This window comes from Cervus canadensis, chromosome 5 (genome assembly GCF_019320065.1).
Source record: "Cervus canadensis isolate Bull #8, Minnesota chromosome 5, ASM1932006v1, whole genome shotgun sequence".
NCBI classification, from domain to species: Eukaryota; Metazoa; Chordata; class Mammalia; order Artiodactyla; family Cervidae; genus Cervus; species Cervus canadensis.
In genome coordinates, this window is record NC_057390.1 from 70,522,685 (window position 1) to 70,544,762 (window position 22,078).

General features: G+C 40.9%; 1 protein-coding gene across 2 annotated transcripts in view; it reads left to right on the plus strand.

Moving 5' to 3' along the window:
• The window catches only part of DNAJC27 (DnaJ heat shock protein family (Hsp40) member C27), a 38,211-nt gene extending 24,309 nt beyond the window's left edge, over window positions 1–13,902 (plus strand). The window contains exons 6-7 of one of the 2 annotated variants that reach the window (XM_043469201.1): window positions 7,471–7,631; window positions 10,027–13,902. In XM_043469201.1, the coding sequence (XP_043325136.1) occupies window positions 7,471–7,631; window positions 10,027–10,159 (294 nt within the window). In that variant the 3' untranslated portion in view covers window positions 10,160–13,902. The remainder of the gene's footprint in view (window positions 1–7,470; window positions 7,632–10,026) is intronic. The other variant, XM_043469202.1, reaches the window with a different exon arrangement.
• Window positions 13,903–22,078: the final 8,176 nt, after the last annotated feature.

The window sequence follows — 22,078 nt, forward strand, 5'->3', positions numbered from 1 at the left end:
ACTTAACTCTTAAATGTCTTTCAGCACTTTAAAGATATTTGAGTTTTCCTGTAGTCCTTGAGACTTTTTTTTTTTTTTCATTTTTCCTCTGTCTTTTAGATTGCATGATCTCTATTGATCTGATTTCAATCTGTTAAATCTACCAAGTGAAGTTTTCAATTCACTGCTTTCCAGTTCTAGAATTTGCATTTGGTTCTTTTGTACAGTTCCCAGTTTTCTGCTGAGATTCTCTCTTTACTCATTTTGAACATATTTTTCTTTATCTCTTTGAAATATATAATAGCTGCTTTACAATTTGTTCAATATCTGAACCGTTTTGGGTTCAGTTTCTATGGGCTACATTTTTTCCTGACTATGGATCACATTATTGTTTCTTTGTATGAGTAGTGACTTTTTATTTAACATCAGACATTGTAGATAATACACTGTAGAGACTCAGTTTGTTTATTTTCCTCAGAGGAATGTTGATTTTTGGTTCAGCAGTCAGTTCAGTTACTGACAGATTACACTGAATTTGTGTAGGCTTCACTCTTTTGCTTTAATAGTAAGGCTCAGAAGGAAGCCCAAAGTGTGTTCAAAACTCTTCTAATCTAATTTAGCAGGACTCAGCCTCCAAATTCTGTCCCTCTTGCGGATCTTGTCAATTCTTGGTTTTAGGTTTTGTTAGGCTGAGTCTAACTCCTTAAGGCATATCCTTTTTGTGGCATCTCAGCTGGATGCCAGGGGTATTAATGAGGTGATAAGGATGTCTCTCTACCTTAACTCTCGTGAGTCTCTATCACTAGTTAGTCTTTCTCCCTCTCATGAGTCTCTGTTTCCAGTGAGTCTCTCTCACTAGAGCCAAACTCTAGTATCCCCAGGGTGGCTCTTCTCCTCACACCACTAGTCAGTTCTGTTCTCAGTCTCTCAATAGTTGTTATCTGGTAAGCCTCAGGTGATTTCATCCTATGCATATAGAGCCTATGTGTCAGCTACAAACTAGTAGGGAACCCCCACATGGACTTCTTGGGGCCCGGCTCCCTCCTATCCAAGGCCCTGCTCTGCAGATTCCAGCCACCTCAGCATCCTCAGGCTCTGACCTCTGCCTCCTTAGCTCAGTGGGACTTTGTGTCTTCTTAGACCCCAGCACTCTGGCATGGTAGGAAATGGACTCAGATAGAAGACAAAGGAGCAGTCTTACACTTGTTGTCCACTACCTGAAAAGAGTTGCCTCATATATTTACTTTTATAGTTGTTTAGCAGGATGTTCCCATGATTCCAACATGGCTGGCACTCAGACAAGGAGTTTGAAGAGACTTTTGACTTCAATTCCAGTATCCTCTATATCACACCACAGCTGGCCTTCTGTTACGTTACTTGTTATGAATAAGTCCCTCAGAAATTTGTGAGGGTTTCTGTTTTAGATTAATTTATAGACTAGTAGAAAACCTTACTGATACATAAGCACAGGCAAACAGCTGGGAACTATGTTCCCTATTAGGTTGCTTTTATTTTTTAGATAAATCTAGGGTAGAATTAGTGAATAATTAGTCTGTTTTTTAAAAAATAAGGCTAATAGAGAGTATAATAAAACAATTCTGTAAGTACTTAGAAGTAGTACTTTCCTGCTGGTTCAATTTAATAAATACTTTCTTTGTTTCCTATTACTTAATAGACACTTTATGTCAGGAAGGAACTTGGTTTTATCTTACACTGTTAGCACAGAGTAATATTAAGATAGACTAAAACTAAGTCAACACTTCTCTTTTCTTGGTATCTAGCAGCTTTTCCTTTGACACCCTTTTTCACATGTCAAGGTTTCTTGTTTAGGTTGCCAAGTCGATTAGCTGATACTGGAGATAAGAAAGAGGAGTCAAAAGAGAAAGAAAAAAATTTAGATGATAATAGGAACTATAGAAATAGCTGAATAAAAAAGGAGGGAGGACTTCCCTGGTGGTCCAGTGCTTAAGACTCCACCTTCTAATGTAAGGGTCATAGGTTTGATCCCTGGTCAAGAAACTAAGGTCCCACATTCCTCAGGGTGCAGCCAAAAATTTAAGAAAAGGGGGAAGGCAGATTTTAAAAAATGGAGGGATGAGAAGATAAGTCAATTTAAAGCCAATTCAGTCACTCAGTCGTGTCTGACTCTTTGCGACCCCATGGACTGTAGCACACCAGGTTTCCCTGTCCATCACCAAATCCCGAAACCTACTCAAACTCATGTCCATTGAGTCAGTGATGCCATCCAACCACCTCATCCTCTGTCATCCCCTTCTATTCCCGCCTTCAATACTTCCCAGCGTCAGAGTCTTTATAATGAATCAGTTCTTTGCATCAGGTGGCCAAAGCATTGGAGCTTCAGCTTCAGCATCAGTCCTTCCACTGATATTCAGGACTGATTTCCTTTAGGATGAACTGGTTGGATCTCCTTGCTGTCCAAGGGACTGTCAAGAGTCTTCTCCAACACCACAGTTCAAAAGCATCAATTCTTCGGCGCTTAGGTTTCTTTATAGTCTAACTCTCACATCCACACATGACTACTGGAAAAACCATAGCTTTGACTAGACAGACCTTTGCTGGTAAAGTAATGTCTCTGCTTTTTAATATGCTGTCTAGGTTGCTCATAACTTTTCTTCCAAGGAGCAAACATCTTTTGATTCCATGGCTGCAGTTAGCATCTGCAGTGATTTTGGAGCCCCCCAAAAGAAAGTCTGTCACAGTTTCCATTGTTTCCCCATCTATTTGCCATGAAGTAATGGGACCAGATGCCATGATCTTAGTTTTCTGAATATTGAGTTTTAAGCCAACTTTTTCACTCTCCTCTTTCATTTTCATCAAGAGGCTCTTTAGTTCTTATTTGCTTTCTGCCATAAAGGTAGTGTCATCTGCATATCTGAGGTTATTGATATTTCTCCTTGCAATCTTGATTCCAGCTTGTGCTTTATCCAGCCTGGCATTTCTCATGATGTACTCTGAATATAAGTTAAATAAACAGGATGACAATATACAACCTTGATGTACTCCTTTCCCAATATGGAACTAGTCTGTTGTTCCATGTCCAGTTCTAACTGTTGCTTCCTGACCTGCATATAGATTTCTCAGAAGGCAGGTCAGGTGATCTGGTATTCCCATCTCTTTCAGAATTTTCCACAGTTTGTGGTGATCCACACAGTCAAAGGCTTTGGCATAGTCAATAAAGCAGAAGTAGATGTTTTTCTGGAACTCTCTTGCTTTTTTGATGATCCAGCAGATGTTGGCAATTTGATCTCTGGTTCCTCTGCCTTTTCTAAATCCAGCTTGAACATCTAGAAGTTCACGGTTCACATACTGTTGAAGTCTGGCTTGGAGAATTTTGAGCATTGCTTTGCTAATGTGTGAGATGAGTGCAGTTGTGCAATAGTTTGAACATTCTTTGGCCTTGCCTTTCTTTGGGATTGGAATGAAAACTGACCTTTTCCAGTCCTGTGGCCACTGCTGAGTTTTCCAAATGTGCTGGCATATTGAGTGCAGCACTTTCTTTTAGGATTTGAAATAGCTCAACTGGAATTCCATCACCTCCACTAGCTTTGTAGTGATGCTTCCAAAGGCCCACCTAACTTTGCTTTCCAGGGTATCTGGCTCTAGATGGATGATCACACCATCATGGTTATCTGGGTCATGAAGATCTTTTTTGTATAATTCTTCTGTGTATTCTTGCCACCTCTTCTTAATATCTTCTGCTTCTGTTAGGTCCATATCATTTCTGTCCTTTATTGTGTCCTTTATTGTTCCCTTGGTATCTCTAATTTTCTTGAAGAGATCGCTAGTCTTTTCCATTCTATTGTTTTCCTCTATTTCTTTGCACTGGTCACTGAGAAAGGCTTTCTTATCTCTCCCTGCTATTCTTTGGAACTCTGCATTCAAATGGATATGTGTTTCCTTTTCTCCTTTGCCTTTCATGTCTTTTCTTTTCTCAGTTATTTATTATTTATAAGGCCTCTTCAGACAACCATTTTGCCTTTTTGCATTTCTTTTTCTTGGGGATGATCTTGATCACTGCCTCCTGTATAGTGTCACGAACCTCCATCCATAGTTCTTCAGGCACTCTGTCTATCTGATCTAATCCCTTGAATCTATTTCTCACTTCCACTGTATAATCGTAAGGGATTTGATTTAGGTCATACCTGAATGGTCTAGTGGTTTTCCCTACTTTCTTCAATTTAAATCTGAATTTGGCAATAAAGAGTTCACGATCTGAGCCACAGTCAGCTCCCAGTCTTGTTTTCACTGACTGTATAGAGCAGAAATTGAATTAAAGATTCACTGAGCATGGCCCTGCCCATCAGAACAAGACTCAGTTTCCCCCTCAGTCAGTCTCTCCCATCAGGAATTCCATAAGTCTCTTATCCTTCTCCATCAGAGGGCAGACAGAATGACAACCACAATCACAGAAAACTAACCAATCTGATCACATGGACCACAGCCTTATCTAACTCAATGAAACCATGAGCCATGCCGTGTAGGGCCACCCAAGACGGTTGGGTCATGGTGGAGAGTTCTGACAAAATGTGGTCCACTGGAGAAGGGATGGCAAACCACTTCAGTATTCTTGCCTTGAGAACCCCATGAACAGTATGAAAGGGCAAAGAGATAGGACACTGAAAGATGAATTCCTCAGATTGGTAGGTGCCCAGTATGCTACTGGAGATGAGTGGAGAAATAATTCCAGAAAGAATGAAGAGTTGGAGCCAAAGCAAAAAACAGCACCGAGTTGTGGATGTGACTGGTGATGAAACTAAAGTCCGATGCTGTAAAGAACAATATTACATAGGAACCTGCAATGTTAGGTCATGAGTCAAGGCAAATTGGAACTGGTCAGACAGGAGATGGCAAGTGAACATTGACATTTTAAGAATCAGCGAACTAGGACTGGAATGGGTGAATTTAACTTAGATTACCATTATATCTACTACTGTGGGCAGGAATCCCTTAGAAGAAAGGGAGTAGCGATCATAATCAACAGGAGTCTGAAATGCAGTTCTTGGATGCAATCTCAAAAACGACAGAATGATCTCTGTTCGTTTCCAAGACAAACCATTCAATATCACAGTAATCCAAGTCTATGCCCTGACCAGTGATGCTGAAGAAGCTGAAGTTGAATAGTTCTGTGAAGACCTACAAGACCTTCTAGAACTAACACCCCAAAAAGATGTCCTTTTCATTATAGGGGACTGGAATGCAAAAGTAGGAAGTCAAGAGAAACCTGGAGTAACAGGCAAATTTGGCCTTGGAGTACAAAATGAAACAGGTCAAAGGCTAACAGAGTTTTGCCAAGAGGATACACTGGTTATAGCAAACACCCTCTTCCAACAACACAAGAGAAGACTACACATGGACATCATCAGATGGTCAATACCAAAATCAGATTGATTATATTCTTTGCAGCCAAAGATGGAGAAGCTCTGTATAGTCAGTGTACATCAAGGCTGTATATTGTCACCCTGCTTATTTAACTTATGTGCAGAGTACATCATGAGAAATGCTGGGCTGGAAGAAGCACAAGCTGGAATCAAGATTGCTGGGAGAAATATCAATAACCTCAGATATGCAGATGACACCACCCTTATGGCAGAAAGTGAAGAGGAACTAAGAAGCCTCTTGATGAAAGTGAAAGAGGAGAGTGAAAAAGTTGGCTTAAAGCTCAACATTCATAAAACTAAGATCATGGCATCTGGTCCCATCACTTCATGGCAAATAGATGGGGAAACAGTGTCAGACTTTATTTTGGGGGGCTCCAAAATAACTCCAGATGGTGATTGCAGCCATGAAATTAAAAGACGCTTACTCCTTGGAAGGAGAGTTATAACCAACCTAGATAGCATATTAAAAAAAACAGAGACATTACTTTGCCAACAAAGGTCTGTCTAGTCAAGGCTATGGTTTTTCCAGTGGTCATGTATGTATGTGAGAGTTGGACTGTGAAGAAAGCTGAGCGCCGAAGAATTGATGCTTTTGAACTGTGGTGTTGGAGAAGACTCTTGAGAGTCCCTTGGACTGCAAGGAGATCCAACCAGTCCATCCTAAAGGAGATGAGTCCTGAATATCAGTGGAAGGACTGATGTTGAAGCTGAAACTCCAATACTATGGCCACCTCAGGAGAAGAGTTGACTCATTGGAAAAGACCCTGATGCTGGGAGGGACTGAGGGCAGGAGGAGAAGGGGACGACAGAGGATGAGATGGCTGGATGGCATCACTGACTCAATGGACATGAGTTTGAGTAAACTCCGGGAGTTGGTGATGAACAGGGAGGCCTGGCATGCTGTGATTCATGGGATCGCAAAGAGTCGGACACGACTGAGCGACTGAACTGAACTGATAATGTATTAAATTAGTATTTTGAGTGAAGTTATTCAACAACAACAGTGGCGCACAGGCATGAAATATGAGCAGGATCACAAAATAATTTTCACTTTGAAAAACATAAAATAGGAAAAAATATTAACAGTTTACAGAATAAGAAAAGACCTATAAGCATATGAAGAGATACACAACCTCTCTTATAATTAAAGGAATGGAAATAAAAATTGTGAGATAACATCAGACTGGCAAAAATGAAGATGTATAATAATGCCCAGTATTGAAAAGAGTATGGGGAAGTAGGCATTCCCATTCACTGTGATGGGAGTATAAACTGGTATAGCCTTTTTGTATGACAGTTGTCAAAATCCAAAAGTAAAGTGCACACACACTTTTATTCAGCAGTTTTGCTTTCAGAAATTTATTCTGAAACAGTATGCCCACAAGTGTACAGAGATATGTACTCATAAAAAAACATTCCCTAAAGCACTGTGTGACACAGTGTGTGACACAAAACTGGAAACAATTGACCTGTCCAAGAATAGGGAGTTGATTGAATAAATTATGAGTACAGTCAGTCACACCGTGGAATACTGGACAGTCATTAAAAGGGAGGAAGAAAGTGTCTATATGCAGCTAGAGAAAGATTCTAAGATTTATTATTATGTGAAAAAAGTTACAAGGTGCTCAGCCCTGTGTTTAATCTGCTCTCTTATGTAAATACTTAGGGCTTGGATATGTGTACTGGTGCTGAGAGAAAATTACTCTGGAAGGATACTGAAAAAATGTATGAACAATGGTTTACCCCAACGAGAGGAACTGGAGGGGCAGGGAGACAGTTTTCATTTTATACTTTTTCTACTATTTGAATTTTTCTAATAATATTTGTATACTAGTTTTTAATTTCAAGTATGACTATCTGAGAGTAGGATCATAAGCCATTTAAATTCTTATACTTTTTGTGTGCTTAAATATATATATAATATACATATATGTTCTACATATATGTATTAGTATAAAAGAAAAAAGGTATGTTTGCTTTATTGTGAATTTTAAGTTATTGGGATATATTAAAATTCTTTAAGTTGATGCCTGGAAAGAATTCCTATTTTCCCCAAATCAGTTCTCCTCTGGGCTGTGTTTTCTTTTTGCAGACCTTTTATATATCCATAGTTGATTTATGTGAAAATGGCGGAAAACGTCCTAACACAAATAGCAGTGCTAGTTTCACCAAAGAACAAGCAGACACCATTCGCAGAATTCGAAGTAGTAAGGACAGTTGGGACATGTTGGGAGTCAAACCTGGGGCCTCAAGGTAAGCAGTGCTCTCAGATACTAGTGTTGTCTTCTGTTACAAAGATTGAGTCATCAGAATATAGTGTGATGTCTTCTTGTAATAGGCTAGAAATATGAAGATGTATGGAAATAGATTACTTCACGCTACTCCTTCACTGAAGTAAGTGAATACCAAAGGAGGGAAATAGAGGGCACAGTTGCCTGATGTGGGAACTATGTCCTGTATATATTGTCTGAGTACCTTTTGAAATGGTATGTTCTGCTTTTGTTGACCAAGAGTCTAGAAACAAATGTAACCTCAAATATATATACATATAATCACAAAAGAGAATTCTTAAAGCATAGAATTTTTGAAAAAGAAAGAATGTTAGCAATCAACTTGTTGAAACGCTTCATTTCATAAGTGGGAAAACTGGGACTCAGGGAAATTAAAAACACAGTCAGGGACTCCAGGAGTTAGTGGTAAAATTGGTTCCTGACCCTGAACCCTTCCTGTCTCTGACTCTTTCTCTGTCTTTCAAAAATCATTGTAGTTCCTCATCTGTGTGTGTTTATATTAAATTATTTTATTTTAGCCAAAATAATTATTTTGGAGAAAAAGAAATACAGTCACTACTCTTCATGAAAGAAATAAATCATTACCTAGTATAATTATGTAACTTTTCCCCCAGTCTTATTGAGATATAATTGACATACAACACTGTATAAGCTTAAGGTGTATAGCATGATGATTTAACTTACATACATTGTGAAATAATTACCGAAATAAGTTTAGTGAACATCCATCATCTCATAGAGATAAATTAAAAAAAAGTTTTTTCCTTGTGATTAGAACTCTTGGAATCTACTCTCCTGCTGCTGCTGCTGCTAAGTCGCTTCAGTCGTGTCCAACTCTGTGTGACCCCATAGACGGCAGCCCATCAGGCTCCCGTCCCTGGGATTCTCCAGGCAAGAATACTGGAGTGGGCTGCCATTTCCTTCTCCAATGCATGAAAGTGAAAAGTGAAAGTGAAGTCGCTCAGTCGTGTCCGACTCTTCGCGACCCCATGGACTGTAGCCTACCAGGCTCCTCCGTCCATGGGATTTTCCAGGCAAGAGTACTGGAGTGGGGTGCCGTTGCCTTCTCCATCTACTCTCCTAAGAACTCTCAATTGTTATCTCGCTTTTAACTATGTAATAATACTGTTACTATGCATATTATTGGGGTTCTCAGATCTTTTTATTTTGTACCGTAGTGTTCCTCCCTATGCTTCTCCCTTTCTACTTTCTCACCTCGATTCCCAGAAAAGAAAAAAGTACATCTCAGAACTGCCTGATCAGCATCAACAACATTAAGTATCTCTTCTCCATTTTGGTCTCATAGCATGTCTTCAGGTTCAGGAGAGAAGAGGAGATGGGAAGAGGGAGACAGCTATTGGTCATCCTTGACTTCACAGGCGTTACTGAGGATGCTTTAAACACCTGATAGAATTCAGATGACCTTGTAGCATAAAGTTAATTGGTGGCTTTTGGGGCATCCCAGGTGGCACAGTGGTAAAGAATCTGCCTGCCCATGCAGGAGATGGAAGAGACTTGGGTTCGATCCCTGGGTGGGGAAGATCCCCTGAAGAAGGGAACGGCTACCCACTCCAGTATTCTTGCCTGGAGAATTCCATGGACCGAGGAGCCGGGTGGGCTATAGGCCATAGGGTCACAAAGAGTTGGACACAACTGGGCTACTAATATGACTTTTACTATTGTGTATCAAATTCAGCTTTTTTGTTGTTTTGACCTTTCCCTTGCTGACCCGGCTCCCTGGCTGACTTTGTCTGCTGTTTCCTTCTGGAACTACATGCCGGGTCTCCGTTCCCTTTCTGGCCTCTGCCAGTTCTCTCCCTGCTGCTCTGCATTTCCCATCACTGGGTCAATTCCTGAACCTCATCTTCTTGCAGAGTCCTCCTCCAGGGGGGCCTGCCCTGATGGCCTCTTGTCCTCATTGCTTCCATCTGCAATTATTTGCTGAGGGCCAAGTGCCTGTGAGGTGCTAAACCCTGTCTATTTTCATTTGATCATGTTTGTATACTCACTTTGTATTGTCTGTTTTTCTACTTGAATGTTACATATTTGTCCATTGTTTGTTTCCTAGTCCTTTAGTCTCACCTTTGAGAAGGGGTCACGATTATTTCTGGAGAAGGAAATGGCAACCCACTCTAGTATTCTTGCCTGGAGAATCACACGGACAGAGGAGCCTGGCAAGTCCATGGGGTCGCAAGAGTTGGACATGACTTAGCAACTAAACCACCACCACCACGACGATTATTTCAGATATGCTTGCTGCACGAGGTGTTCTGTTATCCAAACAGCTGAAATGCAGTGGGCAGAGAGGGTGGGGGCTGACCTCTCTACTGACATAGAGCTCTGCTTTTTGTTTGCAGGGATGAAGTCAATAAAGCATATCGGAAACTTGCTGTGCTGCTTCACCCTGACAAATGTGTAGCACCTGGTAGTGAAGATGCCTTCAAAGCTGTTGTGAATGCCCGAACAGCCCTCCTGAAAAACATCAAGTAGGAAAAAGGAAAAAAAGAAAGGTGTAGGCCTCGAGTCCAAACAGACTTTCTCTGGAGGTAAAATAGCCAACATGGGTTTTTCCTCCACAAAATTCTTACAGCCCTTTTCACTCATGTGCTGTGATTTGTAAATCAGTAATTTGGGTGCCTGTTTCCATGTCATAGACATGTTACAGAGAGACGAAGTGAAGAGAACCGAGTGTCACTTACACTATCGTTCATTTTCTATTTCTGAATGATGATAGATTTTTTTTTTCTCATGAGTTGGTAAGCTCTGTTGGTATAGAATCGCTTAGGCACTTTGCTCAGGAAAGTCCACGAAATTTCTGGAAGAAGGATAGGAGGATCCTTTTGCTTTTTCTTTATTAAAAAAAATTCATTATCAGAGGAAAAAAAATAAAAATGGAAGCAGACATAGCAGAACCCCTGAAAGGGTAGTAACCTTACAAGCAAGTTGCCCCTTTACAGTCAGTTTCTTAGGTGATATTTTAAGCATCAGTCTGCTTAATTAATGAATGAACTCTTCGCAGCCCTTTGGAAGTGAAACAAGGTGATACAATCCTGAACTGAGCTCCCCTTCTCCATCACTGGGGGAGAGACCAGCCAGTCCTAAGAAAGCAGAGGTGGCAGTAGCCGCAGGTTCTGGTAGACTGGCTGCTGCTAGACCTGCCCCTGGGTCTAAGGCCTTTCACTGGCCGTGGAAATGAGTGCTGGTAGCTGTAGGGGCATCTTCACCTCAGAGTCAGGAGTCAGATCCCAAGACAGAAATGCCTGCAGGTCAAACTGGATTGTGCTCACATCCCCAGAGGGCATGACCCGCCTGGTTCGGGTGTGTCTGATGCCCTAGGGGAGTCCCCATAGGAGACTTATGCCTTTCCTTGTTACAGTATCATTTGTCATGACAGGTGGGAAAGGCAGGGATGCATCTCAACGGGGGGCGGGGGGGGGGGGGCCTCCCTTCACTTCCTCGTCAGTGTGAGTTCTCCTTCCCTCTTCTGTTCCTGCCTTGCCTCTTAAGGCACCACACCTACCGCCACATCTCTCTTCTTGAATCCCCGCCTTCTGGCTATTGCCTCCTCTGTCCTGTGCAGCCTTCGCTGGGGCCTGGTAGACCAGAGACAAGTATAGATCCTTTGGGTGGTGGATGGAGAGATCTTAAGGCATGTGTAGGAACAATCTGTTACTTTTGTTTAGGTTCCAACTTTCTGATCAGTAATACTTTTAAGCTGCAGATTACTAAAATTAATTTCACGTAGAGAAATTCATTCTCTTGCCATCATCTCTGTCTCAGTATCCAAGAAATGGATGAAGATCAAGTGTCAGGACCGGCCTTCCTTCCAGAGCTCACAGAATAGTGTCACCGCGTGGCTCGTTACACCATCACTCTCATGTTACTCAGATTTTCAGCTGTGACCAAGCTGCACTAATCGGGGCTTTAAAGTATATAAAACTTTGCCATCAGTGAGTTTTAAACAGCTATCCCATATTGATTGCCAAGTAGCATTTGCCTTACCCTACCTGAGAAGAAAAACCACTTTCATTTAATTCAAACCCACTGCAGGCTTCTGAACCCTTCCCTTCTCCAGAGCAGCTTCGCTTTGTGTGGCTGCCTTTGGGCAGCACTGAGCTGGTTGTCAGGAAACCAGAGCATTGTTTCATAGTAAGAGTTTTCATTTTGATATTAAAAATGCTTTTTTTTCTTAGTTAAATTGAGATATGAGGTATGATTTTTTGTGGGATTTTCCTCTTGCCTTTTAATTTTAACTAGCTTCTGGGCCTGTAAAACTCAGGCCAAAGTTCTTCAGGGCTTTAATTTTGCTGTAGGCCTTCATCATGCCTAAAGTAACAAACATAGATCTGTTCTTGTGGCAGAACTGAAGAGTCATGTGAATGAGGGACCATGCATGGTGGTGTCAGCCCACATTGACATGACAGCTCACTTGTGTATGTGGCCCTGGGTAAAAACTGGTGCCAGTTTTCATCACTGTCATTAAACACTAGATGGGTCACCTCATTGAGCTACATTGTGCAGGTGAGCAGTTATAGCAGAGAGAGTTCTCTAGTTCTTCCATTCATATCCTTATGTAATGAGTGAGTTGACATTTAGCCTGGTCTTGATTCTTAGGCCTTGCTCAGTTCCCAGCACCTTGATTACTAATGTTAAGGATGGCCATGTACTACTTCATTTATGGAAAAGAAAGTTAAAGGTTCAGGGTCCTAGAATTTTTCTGATTTCCATAATCCTGAGTAGAATGTCAAGAAGGAATGAAATGAAGCCTGATCTGCAGTGAAAAGTAACTTCATATAAAATTTTACAGACCTCTGTGCATTAATTTAAATTCTTGGTACAAATGTATACTTTCTAGTTCAACCTTATTAAAATTCTTCAGCCAGTTAGGATTGCACAATACATCAGTGAGAGTAACAACTAGCAGAATAATTTCAATGGCTAAAAAAAATTTTATACAGAATCTTGTTTTTTCAAAAAAGAACAAGAAGTTTGAACAGCTGTTATTCAAGAAAAGCCATTTCTTCTGCCTCTGAGTCACCAAGAATGAACACTTTTAAAACTTGTTAGAAATCCCTGGAGGCTTTTGAAATTAATCGCCAACCTACCTAAGAACTTTAAAATATACTGTTCTTTTGTTCCTCCGTTCCTCTTTCATGGCTTCTTTTGAATCAATATTCTCAACTGTCAACGTGTCTCTTACTTCAGCAATGTCGTTTTATTTCTTTGCATAAATGTGTGCTTGGTAAAGTCCAGACTTGGAGATATTGTGCTGCTTCCCAAGATAAATTGCTCTGATTCTGTAGATTGCACTCTGTTCTTTAAGGCTCACATTTACCTCAGGAAACTCACTTTAGTATTTTTTTTTAATGGCATTGAATTCTCAAATGGCACTTATTTCTTTATACTGGTAAACTAGTACCTAATTTACTGTTCACTAAGTGAGCCATAGATAAGGCAGCTAAATTTCTGAACGAAAGAGAAAATGGGCAGCCCTTGGTTGCTGTGAATCAGTAATAAAGTCCCTGTTTCTCACAGAACAATGACAGAATCTCAAGGGGGAAGGAGGTATTTCGGTCTCATGTTAGAAAGGGTGGGGGCATGTGCACATTGCCTTTGACAGGGTGTCAGTGTCTGTCCCCTGAGCAATTTCAGTGGGCCCTAGAATGTCAGTCCCTTCTCCACTACACTCTGTCTAGTTCACTCTGAGTCTGACTACATTTTTGTGAAACTTTTGCAGAGAAATTGAGCCGCGAAATGCAGCTAACCTCCTTCCATTACAAGTTTTGCAAAGGGAAGAGGGGTTCATATTTCTCATGATAGGTACCTAGCACAATTGTTAAGAGACAGTTACTAATGTTTATATGTTGGTGTTTCCATTAAGCATTTCTAGAGGAGATGAAAGCTTAAACTTGTGGTGTGGATGAGTTAGATCGTGTCTGACAAGCAGTGCAATATGAAGCTGTGCAATAAAGGCTGTGTTGTGAAATGAGCGTTGGAAAGCTGGACAGTTCGGGTTAACTTCCTGCAGCAGTTGCCAGCAGGATGGTCTGCCCTTGGCCCAGGAATGCAGAGTCTCTAAAGAAACCCTTTGCTCTTACGAGGTAATTTATGTATTTGCTTTCTGTTGAAATAATGGAAAATGTTAAAGTTAACAGCTGTCTATGTCTTGTATAGAGAGTGTCATATGTATTTAAGTTGTGTATTTTTATAAAGTAAAGCCAAATTCCAAACACTGGTCTGTGGGCTGCACTTATTTGTTGAGACACTGGTCTTTAAAGCAGAAGCCAGTTACCAACTAAGATCATAGATAAGACATCTTGCTTTAGTTGCCAGTGGATAAAATGGAGGAAATGGTATTCATTGGTCCCTCAGGCTGTTCTAACCTTAATTAAGTTGTGATGAAAGTCTTTTGCTCTCAAAGAAAGATACTAATATTATGTTGGCCTTTTTAATTCAAATGAAACTATTGTTATCTCATTTTAATAATGTAGGTCTAATTCAGCTAATTAGTCCCTGGACAACAGGAATCCTTAAGTAACAGACTAAGGTGAATGCGAATTTGAAAGTAAAAGCCTTGTAGGGCTGGCCCACAGAAGGCTTCAAACCAGAGCTCTAATTTCCATTGTGAATGGCATTCACTATCACCTGAGAGTGTGCTCCACTCCTGGGGAACCACACTGCCCCCTCATACTGCTGACGTGTTCTAAAGCAGAGCTGCCAAATCCTCCTATGACCTCCCCCTTGCTCCTTGGTCACAGAGCTTGGCCCAAGAGATGGGAATGTCACCCAAGCTCTGGAGAAGGAAACGGCAACCCACTCCAGTATTCTTGCCTGGAGAATCCCATGGACAGAGGAGCCTGGCAAGTCCATGGGGTCGCAAGAGTTAGACATGACTTAGTGACTAAACCACCACCACCACCGAGATCTTTCTAGTTGGAATCTAGGAAGACAGACTTTCTCTCAGGAGAGAAGGATAGGAGGAGTCCTGCTGATGCTGGCAACCATGATTCCAACCTCATGGAAAAAATCAGAGCGAATGAAACAGACATTCAGAAAGAGACCGTATCCGTATGGCAAAGATGTTCTTTCCAGTCCCCAGGGTCCCCTGAACTGGCTGCTCTACAAGCCCATCAACCACCCCAGAATCCTCCCAATCAATCTTCACTCCCTTGTTTCCTGCTTAAGTTTGTTGGAGTTTGCTTTCTGTTACTTGCAACCAAAGGGATATTAGAAAATAATAGACATTAAGGGTCATAAGCAGGAATGAGAAAGCTATGGTCTGTAGATTGGTACAGTACTTGATAAGTAAAGTGTGACATTTTAGATATTAAGTATATCCACATACTTGGTGTTTCTGTTTTAAAACAGTAATAACCAACTGTAAACTGAGAAGAATTAGGTTTACTCATTTTGTTTCAGAATCAATTTAAGATGCACAATTTTATGTAGCTTTTTTGTTTCCTTTTGAACCATTGCCTGTCAGGGGCACTTCTAATATGGTAAATTTCTTTCTTTTTTTTTTTAATATGGTAAATTTCTAATCAGACTTTATTGTTAAAACATTCATTCACCATGCATTTATTGAGCACCTACTATATGCCATGCTCTGTTCTAGGCACTGAGGATATAACAGAGCACAGAATTGACAAAAATACCTGCCCTGTGGAGCTTACATTTCTTGTTGTTCTTTTTCATTTGTGGAATTTTGAAGAAAGCTTCATTTTTCCTTATAGGTTTATTTCTGAAGAGGCAAATTTGCATTTTTTGACTGCTCATCAAGATATGCAGTTTTGCGATTAATACTGATTGCTGCTACATATGGAAGACCATGTAGGTTGTTAAAATGCTGTATTAATTTTTTTCTTGAGAACTTGACCACTATCATTATACAAAGTTGTTTTTCCTGTTGACCTGGAGGACATAGTACTAGACTTTAGGGGTTTCTTTATATATGTTTTATATTAAATAATTAAAATATTAATATATTCTGCCATAGCAGTTGATAAGGTCGTGTTCGTTTTGAGGGGAAAATACCTAGAATCTCCGTTGTTTTGGTTAATAGTGTTTACCTCTAATTTCACCCAGTTAAAATTCTAATTAGCAGCCTGTTCTAAAGGATACTTGGACTTTAGGAAAATTATTTCTCTGTGCATCCTAAACAGTTACTTGTTAGTGGTAATTATAGAATCAGCAGATGCAGCCCATGAAAGCACTTGTACTAGGGAAGAGAAAGTAAAAGTCTATGACTGAGAAAAATCGAGGTGCTGCATGCCTCAGATACCAGGATGTGAACATTCTGCTGCTTTCAGAATATGAGAGAAAACAAAAAGTTCATGCAATAAATACTAAAGAGAGAGGCATCATGTTAGGATAAATTTATTTAAGTTTACGGTTTTAACATCACTCCATATAAAAGCAACCTACCAGGCAGTTACTGCCTCCTAGGGGAGATGGCAGTCTTCCCAGGTAGCATTTGTGGTAAAGAACCCACTTGCCAGTGCAGTAGACATAACAGATGCAGGTTTGATCCTTGGGTCGAGCAGATCCCCTAGAGAAGGAAATGGCAACCCTCTTCAGTATTCTTGCCTGGAGAAGCCTGTGGACAGAGGAGCCTGGCGGGTTACAGTCCATAGGGTCGCAAGGGTTGGACACAACTTAGCAACTAAACCACCACAGGGGAGATGTCAGCGTTTATATGAGAAGATGCTAAATCCCCATGCTGTTCCTTCCTGCTCACAGTGCTGGTGGGGAGAGCACCTGGCCCACGAAAGTGACCAGTTTCAAGCAAGGTTAGAGCTTCTGCCAGGCACTCTGGACTGCTGGCATGCTGGACAAGGACTCTTTAGTGAAGCGTCCTAGTGAAATTTTAGATATAAGGAAAATCAGTATGGCTTTGTGTGGTGAGGCATAGAGCCAAGCTGCTCTTCATAAGAAATGAACAAAACTTCCAGGGATTGGGGCTACCTAAAAGAAAAGGAAGAAAAACTTGGATGAGCAGGAGCTGAAAGCTGGGGTACAAAGAAGGAATACTAGAAAGATCTTAGATATTAAAAATTATTAGATAATCCTAGAAAGACAGCCAATGAGAAGTTCCCAGTGACAGAAACAATCAAAGGACTTTTCAGAACATGCATGGCTTTAGTAATGTTAGTCCCACTTTACAGATAAGAAAACTGAGGCTCAGAGAGGTTAAGTGATGTGCTCTAGGTCAAACAGAAAGCTATTCAAATCCAAGCTTACCCAACTTTAGAATCCAGGCTCTCAGTGTATGCTATCAGCCTCACGGTCCAAATTTTAAAGCACTGTGCTTCATATTCATAAGTAATGTTGTTCCTGCCTTACCATGCTACTTACATAGATATAAATAGGCCTGCCTTTTTGGTGGGGTTGCTTTTTTTTTTTTTTAGTTTTGGATCTCATCAAAAGTGAGATCATATTATATATACTTTTGTCTTTCTCTTCTCATTCAATAGTACCTCATAAAAATCTTAAGTCAATTGGTTTAGATTTAATTCAGTCTTTAGTGGCTGAATAATAATTGTGTTGGTATGTCATAAATAATTCAGCCACAGGACTTTGTTTCCAGCTTTCTATCACTACAAATAATGCTGCAATTTTATCCATGTTCGTATGTTTTTATGAACTAGCAGGGTTTTTTAATTAATCTTTTAAAAAAATTGAACTGAATATTCAATGGAAGGCTTAAAACTTTGACATTCAAAAAACTGAGATCATGGCATCCGGTCCTATCACTTCATGGCAAATAGATGGGAAAACAATGGAAACAGTGCCAGACTTTATTTTCTTGGGCTCCAAAATCACTGCAGATGGTGATTGCAGCCATGAAACTAAGACACTTGCTCTTTGGGAGAAAAGCTATAAACAACCTAGACAGCTTATTAAAAGGCAGAGACATTACTTTACCAGCAAAGGTCTGCATAGTCAAAGCTATAATTTTTCCAGTAGTCATGTATAGATGTGAAAGTTGGACCATAAAGAAAGCTGAGCACTGAAGAATTGATGCTTTTGAACTGTGGTGTTGGAGAAGACTCTTGAGAGTCACTTGGATAGCAAGGAGATCCAACTAGTCCATCCTAAAGGAAATCAGTCCTGAATATTCATTGGAAGGACTGATGCTGAAGCTGAAACTCCAGTATTTTGGCCACCTGTTGGGCAGAACTGACTCATTGGAGAAGACCCTGATGCTGGGAAAGATTGAAGGCAGGAAGAGAAGGGGGTGACGGAGGATGAGATGGTTGGATGGGATCACCAACACGATGGACATGAGTGTGAGTAAGCTTTAGAAGTTGGTGATGGACAGGGGAGCCTGGCGTGCTGCAGTCCATGGGGTCGTGAAGGGTAGGACACGGCCGAGTGGCTGAACTGACTGAAAGACTGAAACATGTTTTCAAACACTGTGTCTGTTTCAGGTATACAGCAGAGTGATTCAGTTACTTGTTTCAGACTTTCTTCCATTATAGGTTATTATAAGGTACTGAATATAATTCTGTGTGAATAGCCCTGCATTTTTAAAAAGACCACAAAGGTACAATTTTCCTCATTAATGGCCCAAGTTCAAATTTTTGTGCTTAGGAATGAAAAAAACCTCTTTCTGAGGTGTGCCCAAGCCAAGAGGGAGTTAACTTGACAACTTAAGTTAACAGCAAATTAAAATATGGAATATGATACATCTGGATATTTACTGAGAGGGTTATTTAAGTGAAATTTTGAACAGACTGTGGTAGAACCCTCTGATGCCTCCAGAACAACTTGAAAATTGTATCTTAAGGGATATCCGCCGTGAGAATCTTAAGAAATAACTGGTGGGCTGAGACAGACAGATTCCTTTATAGTACCTGTCAGCCTTATGATTTTGTTTCTGGGTGATTTTCACATCCCTAACTTATTCTTTTGTCATCTTTAGAACTGAGAAGCTATTAAAGGGCTGTTTCCCTCCCTCGCTCCACCCCAAAGCTTAGCATTTTGCACTAGAATCACTAGCATTGCAGGAGGAAGAGCTGCTTTATATTTACCATACTGTATAGAGTGACCAACTAGGTTTTAGGGGATGGGGTCAGGTTGGCTTGACTTTCTTTTTAAAATATATTTTATTGAAGTACAGTTGAGTTAATTTCTGCCATATAGCACAGTGATTCAGTTATACATACTTAAATATGCATGCTTTTTCATATTCTTTTCCATTATGGTTTATCACAGGATATTGAATATAGTTCTGTGTGCTGTACAGTAGGACCTTGTTGTTTGTGCCTAGTTGTTTCAGTCGTGTCCGACTCTGCGACCCTGTGGACTGTAGCCCGCCAGGCTCCTCTGTCCATGGGGATTCTCCAGGCAAGAATACTGGAGTGGGTTGCTATGTCCTCCTCCAGGGGATCTTCCTGACCCAGGGATGGAACCTGCTTCTCTTATGTCTCCTGCATTGACACGAGGGTTCTTTACCTCTAGCACCACCTGGGAAGCCCACCTTGCTGTTTAGCCATTCTATATATAATAGTTTGCATCTGCTAATCCCAATGGTTTGACTTTCTGCCTTATGCTTATCTATATTATTTGAGTTCTCCTGATGAATGTCAACTAGTTTAATCATCTAAAATGTTATATGAAACCGAAAACTAAATATAGCACCCGATTGAAAAAGAGATTCACTCTGAGGCTTGTGTGGGGACTCTACAGTATGGACGCTCTGGGCTATAATTAAATCTTACTTCTTTACATTAGTAGAAACTTCAGACTAAAACAGAGAAAATGCTTTTAATCATTTAGAAGTTTTTTGAAAAGCTAATATAGCATCAGTGCTCTCTGGCTGGAATTTCAGATTCACTTACTGTAGTTACATATCCGCAAAGACACTTTCTCAGATAACACAGAAGCAGTGGAATTGAAGTCAGAAGGCCGGAGACAGAGGCTTACCTGTTAATAGTGTGTCAGGGGCCCCCTTCTGAGGTTTGATTCCTCCATTATTAGATGAGGTTGTTGGTTAGATTACACCTGTGGCCCCTTCTGGTCTTCCCAGGTAGCACTAGTGGTAAAGAACCCGCCTGTCAATGAAATGTAAGAAACATGGGTTCAATTCATAGGTTAAGAAGAACCCCCAGAGAAGGAAATGGTGACCCACTCCAGTCTTCTTGCCTGGAGAATCCCATGGACAGAGGAGCCTGGCAGGCTACAGTCCATGGAGTCACAGAGTTGGACACGACTGAAGCGACTTAGTACACACACATGTGGTACTTTCTAAAGATCTTTATGTTTTGAGATTTTACAAAGGCAATAAATACTAGGCCTCCATATCTCTTGTATATAATCCTAGTGCGACGCTCCTACCCCCCCAAAAAAGAAGAGGAAGGAAAAGAAAAACTAATTTAGAAAGAAGTTAGTGAATTGAGTTTTTCCTAAAGTTAACAATAGGCATTGTTGAACCCTCTCATTTCTTTTGATAAAGAAACCCTAAAATTCTTGCTACTTGAAAATATGGCATCTCATTTTACAAAGGCAAATGTCACAGGTCTGAAATTTTTAGTAATAAAGCAATAAGACTCGGATGTTCAAAGATAATCTTTATTCTTGTGAGATGAAAGTTATCCTGGCTCCCAAGCTCACCGTTTTCATCAAGGACAGGTAATTCTTAAAATTTGCCTTCTAAGTTAAGTTAGTCATTCCTGGTTTTAAACATGATCAACTTGAGATTAAAACTCAGTAAATGCAAGGTCCCCACCTCCCCCTCATACTTCCACTACCTGCCTCTTCCCAAGGGAGATCTAGAGCTGGGACAGGGCTGCCTTACCGCTCATCTTTGGCCTTCATGGCATCTTTTATCCCAGTGGCCTCACTGGCTCTAGCTGGTCCCACCTGGCCTCCATCTGCTGATGTCATGGCTTCCAGCTTCAAGGTCCCAGCACTCATCCTCCTAGGTGTCCAAGCTGACCCCAGGCTCTTCTGCCCCCTGGTCCTCTAAGCACCTCTCTACCCTGCTCACCTGGGCAGTCGGTAACGTGGGCCACTTTCCCTCAGCCCAGCAATCATGCACAACAGCCCCTCTTTCAGTCATCACCACTCTACGCCAAGCTTCCCTGGTAAATTGCAATGCTCCCAGACTATACCTTGGAAACACCTTGAACTTCTTTATCAGGTCAGGGAGTTTATGGTGTGCTTGTAAACTGACTCTCTAGGAGGCGGGTAAGAGCCCCGGTTTGTGGCTTTTGCCCAGTTTTCATGGCATAAATACTCTTTATGCTTGATTCCAAGTTGGGAAGAGATGCCCCAGTAAACTTTCATGAGCTGTGATAACAGCAAATTCCAGCTTAGCTCTGGGTTTACCCGCAGAAAGTGAAGTAGGCAGGGTTTTGTGCATCCTCCAGTGTCTAAGCTCTCCTCACACCCCTCAAGAACCTCTGCTTTTAAATGATACAAATGAACTTACGAAACAGAAAGAGGCTCAGACTTAGAAAACACTTATTGTTGCTGGGGGATAGTATATAGTTAGGGAGTTTGGGAAGGTCATATACACACTGCTATATTCAAAATGGATAACCAACAAGGACCTATTGTGTAGCACATGGAACTCTCCTCGATGTTATATGCCAGCCTGGATGGGAAGGGGGCTTGGGGGAGAATGGATACATGTATATGTATGGCTGAGTCCCTTCACTTTTCCCCTAAAACTACCACACATTGTTAATCAGCTATACCCCAATACAAAATAAAAGGTTTAAAGTTTGGGGACAAAAAGAAAATCCTCTTCTTTTATCTCATCCCTTCAACCAGATGGTTAACCCTTTGGGGCAGGGCTTAAGTTTCAGCCTCATCTCTTACAGCACTTGTCACAGTGACTTGCAGGAGGCCCTCATTAATTCTGTGGACTGATTACAGTCTTTAACAATATTGCTGTTAAAGACTTTGAAAACCTCACTCCATTTTCCCTAATAGAGCCCTAAAGGTGACTCACTTCATGTGATTTTCCCTACAGACCAGATGAAATTAATCCAGTGCCCCAAAGCTATTTACTCCTACACTAGAGTGTATACCCACCATATTGTCAGGGAATTTTAATACAGCAAGGCTTAGGGTTCTGTAAAATGCATTTTAGTGGGTTTGGTTGAAATTAAACTAGTGTATATCATGATGTAAATTGCTGGGTAGGAAGATTGGCTTAACTCACTAGTGGCCTCTGGTCAACATCATCAGTGGGTATTAAGTCTTTGATAGTCTTTTAAATCCAAAGTGTATGATTCATTGCAGCAAGGACAGATTGAACACCTGCTGTTTGCAGAGCATGGTGGGTGCTTCAGGAACTGAGAAACTGTAAGACCATGATTCCCAAAGTGGGAGCTGGGACCAGCAGCCTGAGCATCACCCAGGAGCTTGTTAGAAATGCTGATAATTCTTGAGCCCCAT